At 44.6% G+C, this 27738-nt stretch overlaps 1 protein-coding gene across 2 annotated transcripts in view; it reads left to right on the top strand.

The window, feature by feature from the left end:
* Window positions 1-27738, top strand: part of SH3RF1 (SH3 domain containing ring finger 1) — a 286988-nt gene that overhangs the window by 157417 nt on the left and 101833 nt on the right. For both annotated transcript variants that reach the window (XM_069244137.1, XM_069244129.1), the window contains exon 3: window positions 9686-9961. In XM_069244137.1, coding sequence (XP_069100238.1) covers window positions 9686-9961 — 276 coding nt within the window. The remainder of the gene's footprint in view (window positions 1-9685; window positions 9962-27738) is intronic.

Raw genomic sequence — 27738 nt, 5'->3', positions numbered from 1 at the left:
TACCCTTTTTTGCCCCACTGCACATGCTTTTGTATAGAAGTGCTTCCTTTGTTATCTCTTTCTCTTTGTCGTTGCTTGTTTATTATATATTGCCAATATGGCACCATGTGCATTTGAGCTCACAGTCATGTTAATTTTTTTTTCTCACTAGGAGAATAAGTGAGTTGTCACGAATCACAGGATGTTTGACACATTACGGGACTCAAACCCAGTTCCAAAGTCAGCAGGGTGTGGTCTAACGCCACATCCTCTGCACTCCCATCACTCTATGTAGTCCATAGCTCGTCTGTGTCTCTGGCGAGATTGTCTCCCCTCAGCCACACCCATGTATTGCTTCCACATAAATCCATCCCCCCCTCCGCTCCCCCTGATATAAGTTGGAGCTATTTCCATTGTATCCGTTATTGTGCATCAGCCCAATAGAGCCGTGAACGCAGGCAAACCTCTGATGGGAGGGATGGCTCTGCCTCCCTGCTTGTGTATTTAGGCTCATCTTTCCGAGGTACCCTGTTACATCAATCTTCCTGCTGAGAGGCCTCTGTAAGGATGAAAAGCCAGCAGAGAAGCTGTTTTCCACCATTAGGAGAGCCATGTTGGGTGTGTGTACTGGAGGATGACAGCTATTGTGAAGAATTACGCGATATTTTAAATCTCTTCAGTGTCCTGTTAGTCGTCCCTTCCCACACAGCAGGGGCGGCTTGTGTTCAAGGGCTAAGGGGCTGCGCCCCTAGCCTTTTCTGGCCTCTCTAGTGAAGCATATATTTAATTACATGATGAAAGTAAAACATTTTCTGCACAACATTTTTGAGTGAAAGTTGTGTACTTTGAAAAGCCCCACTGCGCCTGTGTCAGTATGTGACTGAAAGCTGCACAGTAGGGCTGACAGGGCTTGCCCACACAAAGCCCTTACAGCAGTGACGTCCCTGGCTTATCTCCTCCTCCACCAGAAGCCCTGATAGTAAACAGCCTGGAGCGTTTTTTGTTCAGCCCAGGTTTCTGAAAACTTCATGTCACTCCATATTATTCTCCACCCTTTCCTAATTACTCAAATGCTGGGGTGTGATCAGAAGGGTCTAAGTACCAGAGGTCACATTTTATGAAAAGAATGTGGCCTTACACAAAGAAAATCCCCTTTTCCTGCATTACAAGCAGTCTGTGGCAGAGAAATGGAATAAATACAATAAATAACTCCATCCAGGGCTCTCTGGGAGACAGGAGTGTGACCTGAAGACCTCAAGTCATAAATATGCCAAAGACAACCCTGCATACAAGTAAGTTGTAGCTCTATCTTTTTTTTACAGACAATAAGAAAAAAAACTGTTCCCTCAGCTCTCCTCTCCTTTCACTGCCTCTGTAGGTGATTTTGTCTCTCAAAGGCAGTAATGGTTCCAGTAATTTATCATGGCTAGTTATTGTTTTATTTATTCTGCAGACTAATGACGTGATATGTCATATTAAACATGTAATCTGCAGCTCAAATAAACATGTACCTTTTATCACTGAAACTGCTGGATACTGGATGGGTGAGGAATGTGTGTTTGTTTGAATGTGTTTGCAGGGCTTGACAGAGTGGCTAAGAAAATGTGGGTGTCTGTGTATAAGAGTTGTGTGAATGGCAGTGGATGACAATGTGGATGAGTAAATGGGTAGGTGAATGGAAATACGTGGGTAGTGAGGCTCTCTCACAAGGTGCAATTCCGTCTTGAATTTTGGCCCCACCACTGCTTTCAGTCACCAGCCACCACTGCCACACAGGCTATTATTGTCATTCCTGAAACAGTGAGGAACTCGACTGCTGCTAGTGAATGTGCGAGGGCTCCATGAAGGCAGTGTACTATTCAACAAATGCACGCAAAATAGGGAAAACTCTTGGACTGGGGCCAGTGGGTACCAGAATGCAATTACACTGCAGCTATTTGGTAGCCATTTGACTAGTATTTGATGCTGCCAACATGTTGATAAAAGTGACTGAGCCTCTTCCTGGTGATATTTCTTAGGGTTTACCACCTCTTTTGTAGTGGAGCTATTGTTATATATTATCAGTTGTGCAGCCACCATTAGTGTGTTGGATTTACCTCATACACCAACACCAGCAAACTTCAGACCTGAGGAGGTCATTTCCTGTAAGCAACGTAGTGCAGAACATTGCATACCACCATACGCTAAATAAGGACCTGATTAAAATTGTAGCGCTCTACCATCATAGCTCCTAGAGCTAGGAGCGCTATGCACAACAACAAATGTTGCTGAAAACAAACCAAATGCCTCAAACCTTCCTAGTCAAGTACAACCACTCATATATGAAAGGAACCCATTAAAGTTCCCCTGCTCGCCACTCACAGCTTTTTTACTTTGCAGATAACAGCATGGGTATGACGTCATCAATTATATCCAGTGCCTATACCGTTATCTTTGATGATGACTGACGCCATTTGGGATGTCATTACCTAAGAAGGCAGGTCAATCAGTTGTGGCCTTACAGAGCTGCTGACTTTGGAGTGAGGGCACAAGGTTCGAGTACCAGCGTTGGTTCAACATCCAGAAATTCTGGGCAAATCACTTAATTTCCCCCACATCTGAAACAAAAAGAACCTTGCCCCGCATAATGTAATTTGGGTGCTCGTGTGAAGCACTCTAATGACTTTGGGTTGAATTCACGTTATATAAAACTAGCTAGAGAGATGTCGGGAAGCTGATGCTTAACTTACTTGTACCTCAACGCGGCCCTAACAGCTTTTTATCCATCCAGTGTGAATAAAATGAGTACAATGTTGTATTGCAGTACCACATAATTAGCAGCACTAAAAAGTTAGCTATTTCAGAAAAAAAAGTATTAACTTTATTGGAGATTTGCACTACAGACACCTGACCTTTCTCAAGAATGTCCTACGTTTTTTAGGGCCAGATGTACGAAATTCCGTTTTTGCATTTCCTAACTAGTGAATGCTAAGAAATCGCTCTTTAGGAAATGCAAAATGAAATGTACAGAAATAGTGATTTCTTAATAGCGATTCCTACTATGTAGAAATCACTATTAGGAAATCACTGTATAGGAAATGCTACACCTTTTGTTCCCATGGGCCTTAAGGCCCATAGGTACCCTTGGTTTTGCATTTCCAAATTTGTGATTTCCTAGTAGGAAATTGCAAATTTGGAAATGCAAAACCGAGGGTACCGATAGGCCTACGCCCCCCTTGACGCACCTAAAAAAAAAATGATGCACATGTAAAGTGCACTTATACCCTAGGGGCATGTGTGCTCTACATGCCACTTTTTAAAATGCATTTTGGATGCTTTTTAAAATTGCACATGGTTACCATTGACTTGGAGTCAATGGTAATAACATTTCCTAAATGCCCATTTTGAATTTAGGAAATAATATGTACACGCGCTTGGGAAATCACAAATAGGAAATATCTAGCTGGGATTTCCTATATAGGGAATCGCAAAATGCGATTTCTACTGGGTAGAAATCGTGTTTTATGATTCCCTATCTGCCTTTATACATTATACATTATATGGAAAATCAATTTAGCATTTCTTAACGGATCGAAATTGAGATTAGGTCCTTTAAGACATGCTAAATCCTTTCATACCTCTGGCCCTAAATGGCTAAAGGACAACAAATCCACAAGGATGGTAACCCCAACAACCACTCCACTGAAGATGTTTCTGCAAATGCATTATTTTTTAGTGATTGAGCATCTGATTTTAGACTCCCAGAGGCTCCTACTTCTTACACAGATGCCTTTAATCTTTCCTTCCAGCCCTCCACCAGGCAGACAGCTAGCTTCTCTCTCACTACCATCTCAAACTGTGAAAGTGAACAGTTTCACTGCTGTGGTCTGGTGACAAAATTCACACCCACCACTGGGATCTGACTTGCTACAGCTCTGCACATCCATGATCCTGAGATCTGTTCCACAAAGTATCATTGAGAGAATTTTTTTAAACCAATATGGGCCAGATTGCACATACGTTATCAGTTTGCTCAAGAAGACGTGAAGGGTGTTCAGCCATTATAAAATCTCAATATTATTATTATTATTATTATTATTATTATTATTATTAGTGTCTGAAGTCTGCAGGCTTGGAAGCCCTGTCCTCTGATCTTCCTTCTCTGTGGAGTTCAAGAAAGCAGTTTTAAAACAAGCATTGGCAAAGCCTATAGGTCACGCCTATGCAACATCTTTTGGCTGTGTCAATGTTTGGTTTAACCATGTGGTGTACAGCAGAGCGGCTGCTGTGCAGCATGAGTGAAAATAAAAAAATAAAAATCAATATGATGCAGCCAGCACAGACCACATAATAGTTATTTTTCTTTCAGCTATGCTGCTGAGCAACAGTGCTGCTGTGTATCTTGGATAAAACACATTGACAAAGGGAACAGCTCTTGCATAGACGGGACCTATTGGCTTTTCCAATGCTTGATTTTTTTTTCAGCTTCTGGGGCCTATCTGCAGGAAGCATCTGTTATATATATCAGAGCAGTGGTTCTCAACCTTTTGACTTCTGTGGTCCACCACTTCATCAGTACTGGAACCCGGGGACCCCCACTGAATCATTATTGGAATCCAGGGACCCCCAATGAGGATGGGGACCCAATTTGTTAATATTATTAAATTGTCTTAGTAGTCACGGATCCACCTAAGGTGGCTTTGCGGTCCTCAGGGGTCCCTGGACCACGGGTTGGGAACCACTGTATTAGAACACTGTAATAATGAGAGCTCCAATGAAAACTTCAGAGTAGCTCAGGGCTTGTAGTGACTTGTATTGACCTTCTGCACGAGCATTTCAATGTCTTTCTGTTTCTCTGTGTTTAATGTAGAAGATTCTGCCCTCAGTGGATAAAATCTCTAATACGATTACATTCCTTCTGTCACATTATTGGCCCTCATGTTCAGCTAGGGTTATAACTCGAACAGCGGGCTATAACAGCAGTATCCTTTGCCAGAGGGCTGTAGTACTATATTAACCATGCAATTACAGCAATTCTTGTATGAAAGTCAGCAGTTGGGCAGGAGGCTTATGTATTGTGTTTCCAAATATGTACAACCATAACATGTATAAAGGTTATCTCACTATGGCTCCCTAGTGGTTGAGAGGGAACATTGAAGCACCTGTGCCAGCTGTTTCTCTACTAATGATAGATCTGTAGTCAAAAGTGGACATGACAAAAGAGCGAAAAAAAATCAAAGTAATAGGAAAAACATTGCAATTGCATAAATTAACTTTCTAATTTTTACATGCAGTTTTCTAGTGTACCCTTAAGCCGGCTGTCGCTTAAGGGTACACTAGCACTTTACAGAGTAACAAAATTGATTCACAAATATTAACATACATAAGCAATAAGCCACTCCTGCATAGGGTAAATACCAGCCAAAGCTGGTAAACAGAGACAGAAAAGGTAACCCACTCAATAGCCATGACATTAGGAAAATAAGAACGGGACAGTGCTTACAGTTAAAACATTCATGCTCAGTCAATTAAATTGTCAGTCTCCAACTAAAAAAAGCATTGGCAAAGTGAATAGTTCTTGACTGTATGAAGTAATGGCTATGGCAATGTTGTTTTTTTAGCCATCAAGGACAGAGGAAGGTAGGTGGGGCAAGCAGACAGACAGAGGAGGAACTCTGAGGGAGGGGAAGTACACAAGGGAGCCAGCTAAAATAGACGCACTTGGGTGAAGTGGTCAAATGCAAAAAAGTAGCACTTAAAGAAATGAGCAGTGGCATGACCCAAGTAATGCATCCCTGCTCCAGACGAACAAACACATGAAGAGGGAGGAAGCCTATGGCAGCTGACTAAAAAGGAGGAAGCAAATGAGGCTGGGGGGAAGCGAACCAGTGGTAGGAAATCTGAAGTTTCTAAGTCCACTGATAGGCAAGAAAAGGTTTCGAAGAAACAGCCGATGCCGTGCCCAGACGAAATCTTAAAATGTTAGTTGATGTCCAAAGCCATTGCTCCCCCATCAGCTGATGGGGTTAGATTGTTATGAAGATTCCTTCAAGAAGCCATGACTGCTGGAATACAAACTGTACAAGGAGCGGGCAAAACGGAAGGGGTAGGTCGGTTAATGTAAAATGCCCTTACAAAAACAATTAAAAGGCTAAAAAAAAATAAGAGGAGCCCAAATCATGGGAGAAACAAACACCTACCCTGAAATAGTCCAAATAATTGTGAAAGGTTTCACACAGAGCCTATTAATCTATATATCAGAAACGAGAAGACACAACCTTGAATTTACCAAACGCACGTGTTAATGGCTTTCTACCAGGGCCACATAATGGCAGAGATGCTTTGGAGTTTAAGAGCCAACTGAAGTCCAGCAACTGACAACCATACAGCCCAGCAGAATTAAAAAAGAAACGATATTTTTTAGGGCTCGTATCCATGCTCACAATGCTCCACACAGGTCTATGATGTAATCCATCACTAAACAAAACTCTAGTTCAGGCCCAGGCGGCCTCTACTCTAGGTTTTACGACTTGCTTCTAAACAACACAAACCCAGCCTCAAACGGTGCCAACGTCACTTTGATTCCAGTCAGCGGGTCCCAAGACTGCATAGGGCTGATAATGCACAACAGGAAAGTACTACTTCCATACTTCTTATTTTTTAAATGTACATTTACTATTTTGCGGCTATAAACGTAGTTTGTTTAGTGTAGGCAAAGGAGGTAGGCCCCCGCCCACAGTGAGCCAGAATGGAGAGAGAGGCGCCATCTCGGTTCCAAGCTATGCGCGCCATATTGGAGGGAGTGAGGCTTCTCGCGCAGAGGGTCTGGCCGCCTCGTGCATGCTGTCTTCGGGTCTCGCTTTCATCCCACATTCCTCACCCGCGCGCGCATTTGTTGGTGCATGCCTAACAGAGAAGGCATTCTGCTTTAGGGAGAGACTGGGCACTCTGCACTCACGTGTGTCCCTGCTCTGGGAAATGCCGCGTTTAGAGGCACAGACAGTGTAGTAGCTCTGTGAGCTGAGCGCCTGTTGCTGAGAGATATGCCCTTTCATCCTTCCAAGCTTGTCAAATGATCCCTGCGTTTAGTCCATCCACGTGTTCTGCCTCTTTACTATCCGAGCGGTAGTTCAGTTGGTGTTGGGCCTGTACACGTGTTTGTTAGTATTATGGTAAGTACTGTTTCTACCATTATTGTCACTGGTTATTGTTGGGCTGCAAAGAGCAGCGCAGTCCGTCACAGATAACGTTTTTACTGGAACAGGAACATCGAAAACCTAGAACTGAGTGTGTGCTGTGTGGTCCGGTTGAAACCAGATTACAGAAAACAGGATATGATGGGGTGTCTGAGGGAGCATATAACTTGGACCATACCATATATGGTTTTTATATTGAATATAATTATACATGGGTACAGTACAAATGTTTGCACTTTAATGCACTGTAGGTTAAGTAATTTAAACAAAATCAAAATATATTGTCAACTGTCATATCGTGATAGCGTTTACATCAGAATTATAGACGCAGCACATTTTTTTTATTTCTGCAGTGTGTTGGAAACAAATACTTTATTTAATATGATTAAAACAAATCATTAAACTAGGTGGTGAAAATGTCCACACACTTGACTTTGCACTGTATAGTTTTATTAGTAAAACGGTATGTCTGTCCAAAAGTAATGGCCATTTCAATTGAAAATGTGTTGTCTGTAATGGCAGTGTGCTACCACACCATGCATATCCCACTCTACTCTACTCTACTCCACACCACTGCATTCTACTCTGCACCACTCCATTCTGCACTACTTCACTCTACGCCACTGCACTCTATGCCACTTCATGCTGCGCCTCTCTACTCTACCTTTTACTGCTCTACTCTGTGCCAAGGCACTCTTCGACACTCTAATGTACACCACTGCACTCTACGCCACTCCAATCTAGGCCACACCAATCTACTCTGCACAACTCCACTCTATGCCACTATACTCTGCAGCACTCAACTATATGCACTCCACTCTACGACACCCTACTCTCAACCACTGCACTCTATGCAATGCACTCTACACAACTGCACTCTCACTGCACTCTACGCCATTGCACTCTGCTCTGCATCACTGCACTCTCCACCACTGAACTCTATGCCACTCTACTCCTCTCTCTGTGCCACTCCATTCTGCGTCACTCCACTCTTAACCACTGAACTCTACGCCACTGCAGTCTTTGCCAATACACTCTACGTCAATGCACTTTACTCTGTAACATCAACTCTGTCCCCTGCACTCTACTCCAGTCCACTGTGCGCCACTCTAATCTACTCTGCACCACTGCACTCTTTGCCACTCCACTCTACACCATTACACTCTGTCACTATTCGCAACTGCACTCTACATTGGCGTACCAAAACTGAAGGGGGGACCCTCACCCCTGGACACTGTCAGTGGCCTCCCCATTTGTGCATAGTGTACTGTGCAGAGGGCCCCCCTGGTGATCAGCCCCCCCCACACTGTGGGGCCTTTGTCAAACCACTGGCACTCTACCATGCACCACTCCACGCCACTTTACTCTACTCTGAAACAGTCTACTCTACTTCACTGCACTGTACGCCACTCTGCACCACTCTACTCCGCACTGCACCACTCCACTCTGCCACTCTGCTCTGTGCCACTGCACTCTATGCCACTCTGCTCTTAACCATTGCACTCTGCACAACTGCACTCTGTCACTGCACTCTATGCCATTGAACTCTACTCTGCATCACTGCACTCTCCACCACTGAACTCTATGCCACTCTACTCTGCACTACTCCACTCTGTGCCACTATACTCCACTCTGCGCTACTATACTCGGTACCACTCTACGCCACTTAACTCTATTCTGCACTTTGACACTGCACTTTGTGCCACTCTATTCCACTGCCCTCTGCATCACACAACTCTACGCCCCTCACTACTCTGTACCACTCTACTCTATGGCACTCTGCTCTGCGCTACTCTGCTCTACTGTGCACCACTTTACGCCACTGCGTTCCACTCTACGCCACTGCGTTCTATGATGCTGCATTGTACGCCACTGAATTCAATGCCACTTCACTCTGCCCCACTATACTCTGCAAAATTCTACGCCAATGTACTCTACATCAGTCTACTCAGCTCTGTCACTCTACATGACTCCACACTACGCCACTCCAATACACGACACTCTGGGCTACTCCTCTCTACAACGTTCTACTCCACTGTTCGCCATTTCATTAAACGATAGGCCACCCCACTCGCCTCTGTGCTACTAACTTTTAGCCCTGCCGAACAGCAGCCATGCTGGTGAACAACATGGCCAAAACACAACGACAAAGCCAATAGCTCTTGCATAGTCGTGACCTTTTGGTTTTGCCAATGCTTGTTGTGTACACTAACACCACCTCTGAAAGAAAGTTATTTGTAAAGTTTTCAGTCATTAAACCGTTCGTCTATATGCTTATTAATACGCTAAGCAATTTTTAAAATCATTGTTTACCTCCCTATCACCAAAAAAACATCTGTTTTTGTGATAGGGGAGGTAAACAATGTCTGTGTGATGTTTTGAAACCTGCTATTATGGGAAGTTCTTCCAGTAAGAGAAAGGCGTCATTTTGATGATGCTGGTGGCACCACACTTTCTGCCTTGATTATTCTTTATGTATGAATGATACAAAAGATGCAGCTTCTATATTTAACAAATCTCCTTCTTTACAGGGTGTACCTCAGCTGCCCTGTGCCAAAGCATTATACAACTATGAGGGCAAGGAGCCCGGTGATCTCAAGTTCAACAAGGGTGACATCATCATCCTGCGCCGCCAAGTGGATGAAAATTGGTACCACGGCGAGATCAACAGTGTCCATGGCTTTTTCCCCACCAACTTTGTCCAGATCATCAAGCCTTTACCTCAGCCCCCACCGCAATGCAAAGCACTTTATGACTTTGAAGTGAAAGACAAGGAAGCCGACAAGGACTGTTTACCGTTTTCAAAGGTAAGAATCAGGTGGTTGTGGGCTCCGTGCCTTTACAGTAATTACACAGGCTAGCATTATCAGAAGACATGTTTGTGAAATATTCAGAAATGTTTTGTGATTTCTGCTGTCCAGGGCATGCTGACCTACATTGTCAGGTTCACTGAGCTCATTGTAGGTGAAAGTCCTGACGATAGCCCCAAAATCAGAATATGGCGTTGTACCTCTGATGGCATCAAACTTTGGCCCAGAACAGTTGAAGCCACTGCACAGCACTTTAACAGTAGGGTGTGTGCTAGTGAAAGGCCACTGGAAATATGCGGGAGGGGGCACCACATTTTGCAGCAGGGTTGACTAAGGTACACAGCAAGAAAAAATTATGCAGCATTATGCGGCACATGTTTTTTTTATAGTATTACTTCATTATTTTCTTCCTGGTAATAGGTTTGGGCAAATATTTCACCTCATTACTGCTAGTTTAGCAACCAAATACAGAAATAATATACTGGAATATTACTGGTTAACCATTGCGAAGGGGCTCCACCTGCTCACAAACACAGGCCGTGTTTTAATAACTTGATCTGTTTGTGCTTGAAACATTTTTTTTATTAAAATTTGCAGATTATGTAGCAGATGATGAATTGTGTGGCAAATTCATAATTATGCCAAAAAAGCTGTGGCTGCAGAATCGTAAAATTCCCGAGGCCATGCGCTAGCGTAATGCTTATTGATGGTGTAACGGAGCACCTGACGTGCGGCGGGCTGTTGGGATTCCTTATGGTGATGCATTGGCATTGTAGCGCTTTTGGAATTCTGGGACAATCATAGAGGCAGGAAGTCCTTTTATAGTACGTGTTGGGTTGAGGAGTTGCCCTTTACTGAGGTTAGCTTTTAACTCTAGTTGGGGGGGGGGGACATTATTGCATTGGTTTTTCTAGGAGTGGATTGCGTGGCATGGAGTGACATTGTTTCACATATTCTTCAACTGTGGTGGACGATCCATCCATGGTGCAGAGTGGTCTAAGCACGATCGATTATGCAGATATGCAGATTATGCAGATCGATGCTTAGAAAAAATAGTGAAGCGTTTCTCTGTTACTGTTGCAAGATACCTGACCTTTTAGTACCAGCATGAGCTGCACGTGCAAGTTGTTTCATGCAATATATAGAAGAAGTGACAAGCAAGCTGCATTTGTGATTATATATTTTTTTAATTTTACAAACACAAAATCAACTTCCTGAAATGATGCAAGAATCAATGTGTACCTTCTGCTCTCTGTATCTTTATTACAACATGATGGCGTATTCTCGCGAGCGTAGGAATCCACTGGTCTAATAGTCTCAAATCCATGCTCTGCCTTAGTCACTTGCACAATTTTTTTCTCGCAGCTCTCTCTAAGCCCTCTCCCTCTGCATCTCACACTTCAAATTCATCGCTAGCTTTTCACTCTCGACTTTTCCATGCACTTTCTTCCAACCCCACTTCACCACTCTCTCTCTCCTGTCAATATTTCGACAAACGTGTACCTCCACACAACATCGCTCTGTGCACTCTGCAGGGAGGCCAGCGATTGCATGGGCATGTATGTAGTCTGGATACGCGTGTGAAGAAGCGACAGGCCCTGTGAGAAGCGTGCAATCCCGATAGCCTCAACTCCCGCTAATTCACACCATTAACTCGCGCAAACACTCCGGCGACTCAGCTCTCAGTGTGCGCAACCAATATGTTGTATGAAAAACAGTTACAGAAACACCACATCTGAGAAAATGAAATACTTGGAAGTACTAGGGAAATATGTCCAACCAACATGAAAAAAGACGTATGAAATGTAAACAGGGCCTGCATACCTGGGTTCATCAGCTCCGTTGTTTATAATTTGTGCCATTTGCCCATTTCGAAAACTTGAAGCACCCCATTTTGTTTCTTTTTCACTGGTGATAAAGTAAGAGTGTATCTGTTTTCTGAATTGTTTACTTTTGTGAAATACTATTGGGAAGTGTTTTCTTTTGCCATTGGCATAGAAACCGAGATTTTAGCTTTCCAAAATATTCTCAATTTAACAACATCTCATGATCACAGAGCAATAATTCCATACAATACAGGTTAACCTTTTCTTTTTTTTTTCTTTTTTTGTAAAACTGCTTTTGCACCATCCAGGAAACTCAATTGCATCAAGTGCACTGTAGTATAATCAATACATGTAAAGCTAAGGAGGCCACGACTGAAGTGCCCAGTAGGTACCAGTTTCCATATATCTTTTTTTCAGAACTAACTCTCACCTTTCAACGATTGCCTTTGACCCTTTGCCTCACACATGCGCTTCTCCTTTGGTCATGTCTTCTTTTCCAAGATCCATCTTATTCCTTACCTCTTCTCCTGTTTCGAGCTATCCTTTTTTGTAAATTGCCCTTGTTACTCATTCCCCCGCCCCTTGGGGACTCTTTCATGCTCTCCCTCTCATTCTGTAACTCTGTCCTCCCTCCCCAGTCGTGCATCTCCTTGCACTGTTATTGCATTTCAATTTTTACCTCTTTTCTCTCACATACCACCTGCCTTGTTAGACATCTGTTCCTCTGTCTCCTGATCTCTTCTCTTTCCCTTCTGCCATTTCTCCTACTCTTCCTTTTCATCTCTTCATTCTATTTTCCTCTCCTGTCAAGAGTTTTCTGCCCAGCCCCCACCTCTCACTAGTGGCAGGGCTGCCATCGGCTCCTTGTAGTTATCTACCAAGCTCCCACGCCTTGCAATCTGCTAGACTGCCGTCGGCTCCTCAATGAAGTCCTCTTCCCCTCACACTAGCCCTAAGGCTAGCATCCTCTCACTAGCCATAGCCTCTACCCAACTTCCACCTCTTGCCAGCCACAAGGCTGTCATTGTCTCCCTAGCCATAGTCTTCGGCCCACCTCTCACTACCCATAAGACTGCCATCATCTTCTCAGCCGTAGTCTTCTGCCCTTCTCCCGCCTCTCACTAGCCATCAGACTGCCTGTGCCACCACCATTCACGGCAGGGTCCACTTTGTGGGATGAGGATAACAAGCAAAACGGGGGCATGGCATGCGCACCTGTCCCCTGGTCCAATGCCTGTGCAGGAGAAGCTTGCCTTTGAGGGACCTCTCAGCTCTGCCACGCTGTCCATTCGTTGCCTCTCCTACTCAACATCTGTATGCACTCCTTCTGTGACTCGTTAACATCAGGAGTGGGATTGCATGAAGAAGCTGCTAATCCTCCGCTTTTGTTTCAAGGCTAGGTGGTACAAGAAGCGAGGATGGACACAAAATGACTTGCCTTTAACATTAGCAAAGTGCAGGTGATGAGCTCTATCCACAAAAACTTACTGAAAAAGATATATTTTTTTAATAAAAAGTGTAGGATTTCCACACTGCCAAACAAATTTCAGTAGGATCACAATTTGGGTTGGTGTTGGACCCCCTCACCATCGATGGAGCGGCAAATAAATAATGTCAACCAAAAACTGTGTCAAAAACTTACTTGCAAGTGGCAAGCCCTGGTGCATGACAATGGTACAGGAACCGATCTGGAGCCAAAGAAGCCTGTGATTGGGCAGTTGAAGATAACTTGTCATACTCCTATTTCCCACCCACTGCAGAGACTACCTTGGCAGCCAGTTAACAATACCATCTTCATTTTTGCATAGTGCTCAGTACCACACGTTGGCCATATCCAAGCATAGTAAATAACCGTTTTTTTCAGTAACAATACTTTTTTTGTTTAGTTGACCCTCTTTGATGCATAAGTGTTTGTGGACTCTGGCCTATTTCACTTTATCAAGGCTGGTCAAGTCCTACCTTCCAGAAAGTCATTTTTTCAGTGTTATAAAGTCTCCTGCTTGTATCTCGCGTTAAGAGGACTACGAGAGGACGCAGATCTTTTATCATAGCGGCCAGTAAGCCTTGGGCTAAACGTGATCGGTACCAGATATTTTGATGATCATGAAGAGATTAAAAACTAATGTATTTATTGACACTGTCCAGTTATGTTACCCACTATCTTTGGTTATGCTCTGAAGCTTGGATACCTTAAGATTCACTGATATACAAAGCATAACTTTTTACTCGCCCTCGTTTAGTTCCAAAGCCACTTTACGCAAGTTTGAAAGATTACCAGCTAGTGTCCCCAACAGTGCTGGTTCTGGCTTTTTGTTGTTTACGAAGGATTAACATAAGGCCCTGCCAGTGTAACTTCAAAAACAGTTTGCAACGTTGTGATTGACATTCATTTTGTTGTTGGTGGAACCTGGGATATCAGACGTGTATCCTGGGATTGCGGAAATGGCAGGAGATTCGGATTAAATGTATTTGTTTTGGTCAAATTCATAAAAAATTGAAACATTAGGCGCACAGTGAAAGCAGCTCTCCCACATCAAGTCTGTTGTTTCCAGTAAAAGGACTGGCAGTCCGCAGGGAGCACGGTGCTGCTGGATAGCATCATAAATCTTTTTATCAGTAAAATGATAAATAATAAATGGCAAAATGTATTTGTTGTGTTCTTCCCGGCTCCTGCATCGGAAGGTCATCGTGCGAGGTCCCTTTCTTGCACAGTACTAAAACCCTGTCCTCGCGGACAGCTTGCGACATCAGCACCACGTAAATGACGTATTCTTCCAAGCCCTCTTTTTTGCATTGTGATATTCTTGTCAGGGGTATCAAATACATGATTCAGGCTCTGTAAACATGATGGAGCCACTTATGGGTTTTAAATATTTAATGGGAAAATTACACAGCAGTTATTCACGGAGACTGTAAGAAACAGACACGACTTGTGTGTGGTGCGTGACAACACTCCGGCCATTTCCGCATTCCCAGGATCCACTTGTCTGATGACCTCATTTTGCTGGAAAGCAGCTGGCATCAACGTCCGCCTCAAAGGTGGCTGTTTGGGGGACACAGAATAAGAGGAAAACACAGCCATGTAATGCTAACACATGGATGGCGTGCAGAGGGCAGCCCCATAGGCTCATACCCGCTAGAATTAAGGCGCGTGCCTTTTTAAAATGGTATGGTACAATATTCACACTTTTTAGTCACAGATCCGAGTGTCCACCAGTAAATCTCTTGACAAACGATGCATATGTGAGTCTTTTCAACGATTGATGCAGAATCCTTGCTATTCAAACAGCTCACAGGCCTCTGGAACGACCCCACCCCAAAAATGTACCCCCTACAAAGAGACTGCCTGTTAAGGCATGCCCACCTTCCTGTATTTACCTACATCGTTGAAACAGAACATAATGGTCAAAATAGATTCGTAAAGAACAGACAAGTTGCTTAAATTGAAACATCTCTCTCCTATCTGTCTTGGGAAGTTTTGTGTAGCTTTAACACCCACTAGAAGAAAGCCTCCAACCCCTAAACACTGGCACTTGTGCCAACACTTATATACCTGGGACTTGACAACAGAGTGAATTCATCTCAGCCTCTGGTGATTGTCCGAGGCCATACACCAGTCCACCAGTTTTCACCCACTGTGCCTCTCTAGACAGAGACCTGGCTGGGATTGAACCATACAGACAATAACGCTAGAAACTGAACACCCTTTGGGTGTTTTGAAACTGTATATTTTAATAAAGCAAACAATCACACTTCTGCAAATGTGTACCAAATACAGTACTAGAAAGTTGACACAAGCATCAAATGAGTCAAAACCTAGCCTTAAACGTACTTGGAATAAAGACCTTTACAGCCCTAAAATCTGAAACATTGTTGGTAGACTAGCTTGACCCGAAAACACCACCAACCCCATCCTGGATCGATCATTTAGGTCATTTAGTAGTATGTGGTTCCTCCTGAACCAAGAACACAAGCAAAGGAGGCTGATCAGGTCTGTCAAAAAGGGATGGCAGCCTGGGCCCCCATTCTTCTGTTACAACATGTTTTAAAAAAATAAATCAGAAGGCCTTTCCTGTCCCTACTTGATAGGGCTAACGGTGCACCTGTACAGGGTGGCTCTAACTACTGTGTTCTCTTTCCCCAGAGATAAAGTCTTCTTAATTACAAGCTGCGCCTCGACTCGACCACCCCGGACGTCGCCTTCTTCACGGAGACATGGATCACCCCCACCTCTGCCCCGGACATCGCCACGGCCATCCTGGACAACTACAAAATCATCCACAAGGACAGAGGCAACCGGCCTGGAGGAGGCATTGCTATAGTCTACAAGAAGACCTTCCACCTGACAACCACCAACGAGTCAGTCTCAGACAACCCATAAACACCTACCCTTCTAGATTCAGACCAACCCCAACTCCTCCCACCATGGCACACTCATCTACTGCCCGCCCGGATCCCGACACTAATTCTGCAAAGACATCGCTGACCTCGTTGCCCCCCAAGCGCTCACCTTCTCAGACTACATCCTACGTGGCAACCTTAACTTCCACCTTGATATCCACGATAACCCCAATACCACAAGCCTCCTGGACCACCTCACAACACTCGCCCCAAACAATTTGTCAACGTTCCCACCCACAGAGCATGACACATTCTCAACCCGTCTTCTCAGCAGGGAACAACATCACCATCTTTCACACCACTGAACACCATTGGACCAACCACTGCTGCTTTACCTTCACAAAGAACACTGCACACCACAATGCCCCCCCATCCTCTTGGCAGACGCTGGGGCAAAATTACAGAAACACAGTCCACCAACGCTCTCAACCACTCCCCTATCACAGCATGCAAGAATGCAGTCACCATGCACCACCAGAACATCAGAGCCACCAAAAAAGCTGCCATTCAAAAACGCCTCAGCGCTCACAACAACAAAGAGCTCTTCGCCATCATCAGAGTTCACGAACCCTGGGACAGACACCGTATTCCACCCTCTCTTCCAAGACCTCTGCAAAAACCTTGCCACCTTTTTTCACCAAAAAATCCAGGACATTTACGAAGGCTTGAGGAACCCAGCACCACACCAGATCCTGAACGCCTGGATCCCCATTACCAAAGAGGATACCAAAAGACTCATGAACTTCATCCACTGGGGAGCACCCTTGGATCCTTGCCCTCGTCATATCTTCAACCTGGGCAGTGCCACCATAGCACCTGAGCTCTACTGAACTGTCAACTATTCCTTCATACCGCCACCTTCCCATCAGAGTGGAAACATGCTGAGATCAACTCACTGCTCAAGAAGCCCACTCCGACCCGAGGGAGCTGAAAAGCTACAGGCCCATCTCTCTGCTCCCTTTCCCACCCAAAGTAATGGAAAAGGCCGTCAACCAGCAACTCACTGAATTCCTCGAGACACACCAAATCCTAGACCCATCCCAATCCAGATTTAGAAGCAACAACAGCACTAAAAAAGCACTCCTTGTAGCCACCAACGACATATGCATCATACTAGACCACAGAGACAGTGCCGCACTCATCCTCCTCGACCTCTCTGCTGCGTTTGACACCATCTCCCACTTCATCCCCTGCGCCAGACCACACGATGCTGGCATCCAAGATAAAGCGCTGGATTGGATCAGGTCCTTTCTCACTGGAAGAATCGGAAGAACACAGAGTGTCAGACTTCCGCCGTTCACGTCAGAACCCAAAGACACATGCTGCGGAGTGCCCCAAGGCCCAACACTCAGCCCGACCCTTTTCAGTATCTACACGGACCCGCTAGCCAAGATCATCCTGTCCGATGACTTTGCAAAGGCCAAGAGAAATTTTCACAACTTGATGAGAGCAGTCGCCAACTGGACGGAAGCCAGCGGCCTCAAACTCAACTCATACCAGACAGAGATCCTCGTAATCGGCTCCACCCCTTCTGCCTGGAATGACTTCTGGTAGCCCACCGCACTAGCAAACACCCCCGCTCCCATGTACCACGCATGCAATCTGGGCATCATCCTGGACTCCTCCCTATCCATGACCCACCAAGTAAACAGCTTCTCTTTGTCAGGCTTCCACACCCTCCGACTCCTGAGAAAGATTTACAAGTGGATCTCCTCAGACACGAGGAAGACAGTCACCCACACAGTCATCACTAGCAAACTGGACTACAGCAACGCACTCTATGCCAGCATCACCAAGAAACTACAATCAAGAATACAAAGAATCCAGAATGCAGGAGCCAGACTCATTCGGGACATCCCCAGACACAGCCACATTTCGCCCCACCTCAGAGACCCACAGTGGCTCCCAGTCAACAAGCGTATCACAAACAAACTCCTGATCCACACCTACAAGGCACTACACAACATTGGACCGGCATACCTCAACCACTGCCTCGCCCTCTACATACCCAACAGACATCTCCGTTCTTCCCAGCTCGCCCTTGCAGCCGTTCCCAAGATCTGAAAAAGCACAGCAGGAGGAAGATCCTTCTACCTCGCAGCCTGGACATGGAACACACTACTTCTCAAGTTCAGGCAGACTGTATCGCTGAAGCAGTTCAGGAAGGACCTCAAGACTTGGCTCTTCGATTGAGCAGCACACCCACAAACAGCACATTGAGATGGGTGATTAGCCACAATTTAAAAATCACTGATTGTCTGATTGATCGATTGCTCCTTGGTTCCTATACTAAAGAGAGGCTCCACAAAAGGTTTAGCCCCTGGCACCAAAAAAAATACTGACATGCCTGAGGCTGATGAAATCAGTCACTAATTTACGAGAGGCATCAGAAGTGCCATTATATACCCCTTGACCACCAGTGACGTCATGGTTTTGACCCTACTCCCTAGTCTCACAATTGTCTCCTATGCTTTGCTAAAGGACTTGGGGAAAAGCACGAAGTGGAAACTACAGACAGTACATTTCTAGAAAATCATTTACATTGTTTTTTGTTCTCGCTTTTGCTTTTATGATCCCCGAGACTAGAGGAAGAAAAGGCAGTGCCATGGGTATGAAAGGGCTTCAGCTACTCTTGGCAACACTTAATTGACCTAGATTAAGAGGTTGGAGAGGTTCCCCACAGCTTTTGAGTGGCTACCTAAGCTGATGAACCCCTGTGTATAGAGCCACATATCCCTTCTTGGCGGGATCTTATGGTACAAGCAGGTAGAGCTAAGAAAGGACAGTGGGAGAAGATCCCTCTCCTCCCAGCCTCTGTTCAGGGCTCAGTGGAGATTGAGATGGCAACAATTAACTGTACACAGAGCATGTGGTGAGTCCATGTTGACGGAGGTTCACCTGAAGGGTTGGGATAGTGTTGCCTCTATGTACCTGCCCAATATCACACCTTGTATTGAGCGAGTTCACATTTCACCAACGGGTTGCTGTTGGGTGTGGCGACCTCTTTCTCTAAGGCTGTGAGATGTGAAAATGTTCATTTTCTTTTTTAAAGCGTGTCAAGTCTGTGTTTCAGGAAACGACAGTCAAGTGTGTGTTTATGGAAACTACCAGTGGCTTATAAGGGCCTAAAACAACTCTGGCCTGTTTCGGCCTAGTTGGACCTACTCTGTGAGGTGTCTGCGTTGTATTGCAGCATCCTCTCCGCAGGTGCATGTGCACTACGAGTCTGTGGCCATTATTCGTGCTTCAAAGACTTTATAGTTTGGCACATCGCCTGCTTTGTTTGGCATATTTCGTTTACTGGAGTGACTTTTATTGTGATGCTGAAAGGAATTGTGATATGACGACATCCGAAGAGCACTGTTTTAATATACATTTTCTGTGTGCCAGATTCGGAGTTGGATTAGCTTTATGTACACAGGGAAGCTTGGCCTTCCTCTGCCTCCGGCTAAGAGGCGTACAGAGACACGCAGCAGGGAGACTGTCATGGGAACATTAGGAATATGGACAAACATCGTTTTCTAGGGTGGCTATTTTTAGCTGAGGCTCGAAGCGTTTTCCTTCCCAGTTGTCTCTTGTTCTGCATCTTAACTTGATTGGCGTGCCTGAGTGCACAGCGAATGGTGCGAGATGTAACTTGCCTAGCTCCCGAGCCTTCCTGTTGGCCCCAGGGGTTCCTATTGGCTACAGGTAACGGAGTCGGTGTCTGAAACTGCAACCGTGGGAGGTAATGCCGTCTAAAATTTGGCTCCCGCTTATTGATTGCCTCATAATGACCCCTCGAGGCAGGAGTAGTTCTGACGATGCTTCTTCCCGCCCAGGACAGACTCTTCATGACGGGGAAGAAAGAAGGGTCTCGCTCAGTCACTCACCAGTGCCATCGATCAGTGCAGTCACTGCCCCTTCCTCGACCACTAATGGCATACACACTTCTGATGTCACTTCCTCTTCCAGAGCAAAACAAGGCTGGTACAGAGGACTCGAACACAGTAGTAAAGAAACCACGACACTCTATCAAAAACATTATGTAGAACGGGGAAAAAATATTTATTACTGCTCCTTATGTTTGGGGTGGGGGAGGTTGGTGTGTCTTTGCATGTCTGTGTGTTTCAGAGAGAGTTATCAAGGTTCTCTGGCCACTTAGGCAAGTTTATGCCTCAAAGGCACTAACTACCGGCGTTGACCAACATATCAGTGTTTCTTGGACCCATGGCAGTAATTGGCATATGGGAGATAAATGAGAATATAGGATTCATAAATTGACCAGCATCTGGAGCCGTATATCTGGGTCGTTATGGTCTTTTACGTACGCTGTGTTAGCGAACAGATGTGCCGGTAGTCCATGATTTTTTGTTTTGCAATTTGGTTGGATGAGGGTGGTCCTGGTTTTATTTTCCCTTGTCTCTCCTTTTTTTGTTAAGTGGACTGTATACGGCACAATCGTAGTGATTTCCAGATGAGTGATATGTTGCATCAGTTGTTGCTTGATGAGCCATATTTGGGAATATGGCATTGGCATTTCAAATGTGACATAATCTGTGCATGGGCACACACCATTGACTGGCATACTGGGGATCCTTGGTACATGGCCCGGATTGGTTGGTGACTCGCCATAGTTGAGCACATGATGGATTAACATGTATGGGACAAATAAACATGCCATTCCACAGGAATATGATTGGGCTATACCAAGAGAAATTGACTGTCTTTTCTTGAACTACTTGGACACATCACTGACTGATGTACGTTGTGACAGTTAAAGAACGTGAATTGGATTCTTTGCATCTGTAAGAATTATATTTGGGGACAAAGTGAGTGTATTCAGTTAAAATGGCAAGCTTAAATGTAACAAGTGTTGGCAATGCCAGTAGGCCTGGCTTTAAAGGACTGCTGTATGGTAATGTGAAGCAGTACAAGTAAATCGCATGGGAGTAGATATTGAATTTGTGTGGAAGCAAAGAACTTTATAATAATATTGATGTAGGTTAACAGATCAGGTGATAGTTAAACTGTCAAGCCACACCTAAAAATGCATGTAGATGAATGACTACCCTCCTCCCTTCTGCTGCTAGAGGAAAAGAACATTTTAATAGCATTCAAATGTCATATGCATGCCCGGAAAGTTCAAACTTAGGTAGCTGGATAAATAAATAAAATGATCACAGCTGTGTGGCGGGCAAACTTTTTTTTTTTTTTTTGTGGAAGCACACAAGTTCTGCCCAATCATCCATGTACTTTTGGCTCCCAACATGTGGGTGGAGTCAAAGCCTCTATCCAGTGATGTACACATATTTGTCTGGCGACAGCTGCGCTGTCAAGCCAGACCATAATAAGTGAGAAGTTTTAGGAAAGAAGAAAGCTAATTTGTGGGGACAAAATGACCTGTGTTTTAGGGTTCACAGCTGTTTCCTGGCAGTTAAGTTATTAGAAAAATGTATTCAAAACATCTTTAACCACAACTTTGTACTAGTTAGCCACAGCATGAGTTTTCAGTTGGGATTGTGGATTCTTAGACACTAGGGCTGGTCAGCACCGATCTCGGTGCTTTCGATGCAGGGCATAATCTAGTCATCTGCTGAAATTAAAGACTTCCAGACAGTGTCCATCAAATGATCGCCACATCCTGTCAGCCATTTTGAAAGTAAGTAGGGGGGCAGCATCGACGGCAGTGTGCTGATCATTGCCTCTAACTGTGCCTATAGTTTACATTATGATTTTAAAATCAGCATTTAGCCCAAGGGAAGTGCATCTAGTGGCTGCTGTTCCCTGGCGCAGCCTTTTCTCCCTCATTTTGTTTTCCAGTGTCTGTGAGGACATGTCCCCTTTCAGTCTGCTATTATCAGCGGCTGCACCTGTTTCTTTTTTCACTGATCCTAATACCCACATTTGACTTGTCAGCATGCATAATGATACCGCCGTCCTGCAAGAGGCTGTGCGTGCGCCGCGTCGCCCCGCCATCTGGGTATAATGACGATTTACATCTTTCTGGAAATAATTCTCTGGTGTTCACTGACACATTTTAAGCTGTCAGAGGTGCTACTATATTCTTGCAATTTATTGGCCCGTAGAATTCTTGATATGCATCTGTGAATCTGTGGCGCTAGAGGTAAAGTTAATTCCTTTCTTAGTGTTTTTTTCTACAACAGCTTAGCGGTGAAGCTATATGTAAGGCTCAGTTCTTCCTGTACTCCAAGTGCGTTGTGAGGCAATTATAACGCTACCCAATCACATATGTTTTATTATCTTGTTTGTAGTGACCTAGGGGTCCCAGTTATACTAGCATTGGGGAATGATGTTCTTTGAAAGTGCAATGCAGTAATATGTGGCCAAAAGGCCAGCCAGTGAAGAGATTGATCCAGACTTACTCCAGGAAGGTTTGGGGAAAGAGTTGGATATTCTTCCTCCAGACAGCATATTGAAAAAGATGGGCTCAAATACTGCATTTTAAAGCACGTTTCACAAAAATTAGCCGAAAAATCTTAGGCTCTCAAAGGTGTCTCATTGAATAATACGGTATTTTCAAGGAAAAGCCTGAGCTTCTTCAGGAGCTGACCCACTTAAAAAAAAAAGAAATTGAATGAATGAATAAAGAATGCTTATATAGTGCACAGCTACTCATAGGGTGTACGGTGCTCCAGGTAGGATCTGGGGATAGGGTGGGGAAACTCAAATCTGGTCACTTCTGCTTAAACCAAAAAGTCTTCAGCCCCTTTCTAAATCTCACCCTAGAATTAATCAGTCTAAGGTGCGTGGGCAAAAGATTCCAAGCTCTGGCAACCAGGACTGAGAAGGAGTGTCCAACCAGGAGATGTACCATGGCCAAGTGATAGCACCTCTATCTTATCTAGGTTACTTTGAAGTTTATTAACTTTCAACTAGCCCAGCACCACCACCATGCAGCCTGAAAAAGCTTATTTTGCCTCCTCAGTAACCATCATACTTGAACAAAAATTGTGTGTCATCCGTGTATGACATGACTCTGATATTACAGGATCCCACCACTGCAGCCAGTAGGGGGGGGGGGGGGGGCGGGGCTATAGATATTGAAAAGCTGTGAAAGTCACCCCAGATGTTTTAGCCTGACCAGCAAGATGTCATGGTTGACCGTATCAAATGCAGCTGACAAATCCAACAGCACCAGGGCAATATTAAGGCCAGAGTCCAGACTGAATCTAATGGACTTGGAGATTTCAAGTAAGGCTGTCTCGACAGCGGTAAGCTGTGAATTAACCAATCTTTCCAGGACCTTAGCCGCTGCTGGCAATAGCGAAACAGGTCTAAAATTTGACAGTGACTCCGGGTCCGCATTAGCCTTTTTAAGAAGAGGAATGACATTGCCCGTTTCCATTCCTTCTGTAAAATACCTTCCTGGATAGAGGCCTCAAATATCAGATGATAAACTGGGACGATGATATCAGCAACAGATTTCAGGATATGATGGGGAATATGGTCCGAGGGTGCACCCGAATTACATTGGGTGGGAGAAGGCAGACCACCTCAGCTACATAGGACACCAAAAAAGTAGACAACTTGGGACTTCCAGGCTTATAACATCCCCCCCAGATCACTTGGGTGACCAGGGGGGCGATACACAAGTGCCCCAGAAAACGAACATTGACCATTAATCAGAAAGTTGAAGCCTAACGCTTCTGCTCCGTGCACTTCCTTTAATTTAAAAACAGTGCATTTAAATGTCTTCTTGAAAATAATAGAATCCCCTCCCGTCCTTTTTTGCCAGTCGGATCAAAATGTACATATGAATATGCCTCAGAGAGGGCTAAATGTTAGTCTGCCGAAGAGGTTTCATTCAGCCATGTTTCTGTTAATAAGAGCAAATCCGTGCTCTCATCTCTTAATAAATCAAAAAATCCAAAGTGTGTTTATGCAGGGCGTGCACATTTACTAAAATTACTTTGACATGCTCACTGGCTTAGACACCCCATGTTTCTCTCCCACAGTGAAACCCAAAGGAGGAAGACTGCCTTACATTTGAAACAAGAACTAGGGCCCATTGTGTCCAATAAAAATACCTTTTAAATCAGTAGCTGAGTAAAACATTCTCATGTTGTCCTAGTGCCCCAAACTGCCATAGTTGCTGACCCTGACCGAGATGCGGGAGGGCGCAGACGGGCTTGCCTTTGGCGTGCACGTGCAGCAGCCATGGTTATATGCCCAAAGCGAATCTACCAAGCACAGTTGAAGTGCGCGCACTAGAACGCGCACCCGTCAAAATGGCCGATGTTATGGCCCCACAGGTCCTGCCCAACTGGAACTTCCTAATATGGCAGAAAATATTTCCGAAACCCTATGCTCCCTGAGTACACCTACGGGCCACATTAGGAAAAAAAACGGATAGGCCCCTAAATCCTTGAATTGGTACTGAAAAGTACTACGAGGCACCAAAAAGACCTACTTATAGCCACACACCATTTCTTAAATTCTGGAAAATTAAAAATACATTTAGAAACACAGAATAAGCAACAAATTGCCATAGACTTACCCTTTGTCTCAAGAATTACCTCCAGTACAACAGTGCCAGTATGTTGTCATGCGTGCCCCTACCCACATATATAATATCGGTGGCACCATAAATACTGCAAGGATTCACTCCATTATGTCAGGAGCCAGCAGTACCCTGGTGCGCATAACTTAGGCAGGGGAGCCCTCGCACATACTCACAGCCTCGCATATTCCCACTCTCGCGCACACACAACTCATTCTATCATATTTACATTGTGTCACTTTTATACACACTCGCACACATCTTCCGACACACACTCTCATAGAACGTCACTCACACTCCCATTTTTCCAATCCGTTTCAGCTGTGCTACTGCGGCCCCTGCCTTACCTGCTAGTAACGTTCTGTAAAATCATTTTCAAATTTTAAAACCACCCTCGTTGTCCGAGCTCTTTTATGTGGGCGGGAATTAAATGGTGTGTTTCCATAAAATAGAGCAACTGTTTTTTTTTTTTTTTTTTACCTGTAGCCAGTGCTTGAAATGGAAAAAATAAAGTGCAGGTACTCTGTGCTAGAGTACCTGCTTGTTTCTGAGAAGTGCCGGTACTCCCCAATTAAAAGTATTACGTTTTTCTTGAGATGTGCCGGTACTCTCCCGCTCAAAATAGAAAAGTGCCGGTACTCAGTACCGGACAGTACCGGCCCATTTAAAGCACTGCCTGTAGCTCGTAGGACATGCATGTGCGCCACAATCCAAACAGTAGCCTCTACCTGGTAATACAGATGCAAAGACGAAAAGACACACGTGGGGATTGACGCCTACAGAGGTAGAGGTGAAAGCGAGGCTCGGCTGACGTGGCAGTGATGGCGTCGGGCGTCTAGAAGGCGAAGCCAGGTAGCAGGGCCGAGATATGGATGCTGCAGATCGAACACACAGCAGTGCCCGGGGCTGGGCGCGGTGGACGTGATGCTGCGCTGAGAAAGCCTCCGTTTGAAGACTTTTATGTTTCTGAGAAAGCAGATGAGGAAGAGCCATATTTGGAATTTCCACTTTCATGTTGAATGAACACATTAAATGTGAAGAGGCAGAGACTGTGAAGGCAAGGGGGCATTTGGTATCGCAATTTAAGGCATCTTCTCCTAATCCAAGAGAACAAAGGGAGAAACGTTTAATTCTTCATGCTGTCCCAGTCGCGCATGCGCCCTCTGTTTTTGAGGGTCATCGGAAACGTCCCTAGTACTTTGTTCTTTGCTAGCTTGGCATGCGCTCAGTCTAGGCGCAATGGTCTTCAAACTTTTTTATGCCGCGCCCCACCCCAGTTGAAAAATAAAAATCAGTCGGGCCCCCCTCAGAATTTTTCACAATTATTTTAGAAAGATGGCAATGTTTAAATAGGTCTATACCTATTTAAACATTGCAGTTAAGTACTGTTACCTTTTTAAAACTGCAATAACATGTTTCTGCTTAAAACAAAGGCATGTTATCTGTATAATATTTCTTTTGGCCAGAGTTTGGCGCCCCCCCTGGGATCACTTGAGGCCCCCCCAGTTTGAAGACTTCTGGTCTAGGGTGACGAGATTTTGAGGAGCAAAAACCGGGACACGACAGACATAAAAGAAGGACTAGCGACTTTATACTCACTTTTATATCTGGCATGTCCCGTTTTTTCGCGTAGCTTTGTGAATGTGTGCCTATACATGTTTGCTTACATATATATATAGACACACACACACGCACACATTTACAAAACTATACATATAAAATTAGTTATGGATTGACCTCCCACCTTGAACCCCCAACCCGCCCCCCACCAACCTCTCTCTGCTCCCCACTCGTGTCTCGGCTGGGAGCAGACAGGGGACTGTGTTGCCTGACAGTAACAGTTAAATTACTTTATGTGATATTTTGTAGGCGTCTTTAACGTATCCTTCCCTAGATAATCTGACCTTTGTCCCAAAAAAACGGGACATTTATGTAATGATTTGACCTTTGTGGCAAAACCGGGACATTTGTTTAAAATTAAGAGAAGAGTCGGGACACCGGGACAGTCCTCTAAAAACCGGGACTGTCCGGGGAAATCCGGGACGTCTGGTCACCCTAGCTCAGTCTGTTTTGAGGCCTGAGCATTTCAGAGCTAGAGAGTTCCCCCTTACTCTATTTGTGGGCAGAAGACTGTCATATCATAGCTGTGAAGGAAGCTCAGTAGCTAGTGAATCCACGGCAGGCTTCTGTGTTTGACCTCACGGTGGCAGGTTCGAAGTCAGTGGGTGCGCTCAACCTTTCATCATGATGAGGTAGGTAATATGAGTAACAACGAGTTAGTTAATGCTACTTACCCGTTATCTGCCACTAGAGCATATGGCGTAGAGTGTAATACAAGCCGAGGTGACCGGGCCAATTTTAGGGCCTTCTTTTAATGGCTTGGAAATTATAAAGCTATTTGCGACCGTTTAACATTGAGAAGCTGTTGAAAAAAGGTCGATTGTCAAGTGGAATGGTTAAAATTATATGTAAACCTCACCTGACCACGTAGATAAGCCATTATTAAATATATTGCTTGATTTATCTTCTAGAGTAAAAGGTACACGTGTACATGTTTACTAGTTTCCATTGCTACTGTTACTGGAAATATACATTGTGTTTTTAGAAAATGATGTGGCATCTTACCCTGTCAGATAATGTATCATGGAAGAAAATACGAACCCTTGGTACTGAAACAGGGACTGTTTTTCCAGTATCTCCCAAGAGGACAGAATATGAATCTAAATGGGACAAGATGTTACAGCTGGCACCTCACATGCCGACTCCTCTTGCCACGTTCCATGTGCAAAGGTTAAAACGCACAAAAAGTAAAATCATCCCTTTAATAAGGTTCATTTTAAGCTGCTCCATAACTTCTGAATGGAAAAGGTGGCCATTGACCCGTGTAGTATAACAAGCATTGGCAAAACCAATTAGCTATCTCCTATCTAATGGCTTTATCAATGTTTTTTTCTTAACATTCTTATACAGTGGTGCATGGCTGAAAGTAAAAAAAAAAGTGCTATGGCGCAGACAACACATTGTGTCATAACATTTAAAAAAAT

Source organism: Pleurodeles waltl, chromosome 1_2 (genome assembly GCF_031143425.1).
Source record: "Pleurodeles waltl isolate 20211129_DDA chromosome 1_2, aPleWal1.hap1.20221129, whole genome shotgun sequence".
NCBI classification, from domain to species: domain Eukaryota; kingdom Metazoa; phylum Chordata; class Amphibia; order Caudata; family Salamandridae; genus Pleurodeles; species Pleurodeles waltl.
Note: the sequence above shows the minus strand (reverse complement) of the source record. Positions and strands in the feature narration are given on the sequence as shown.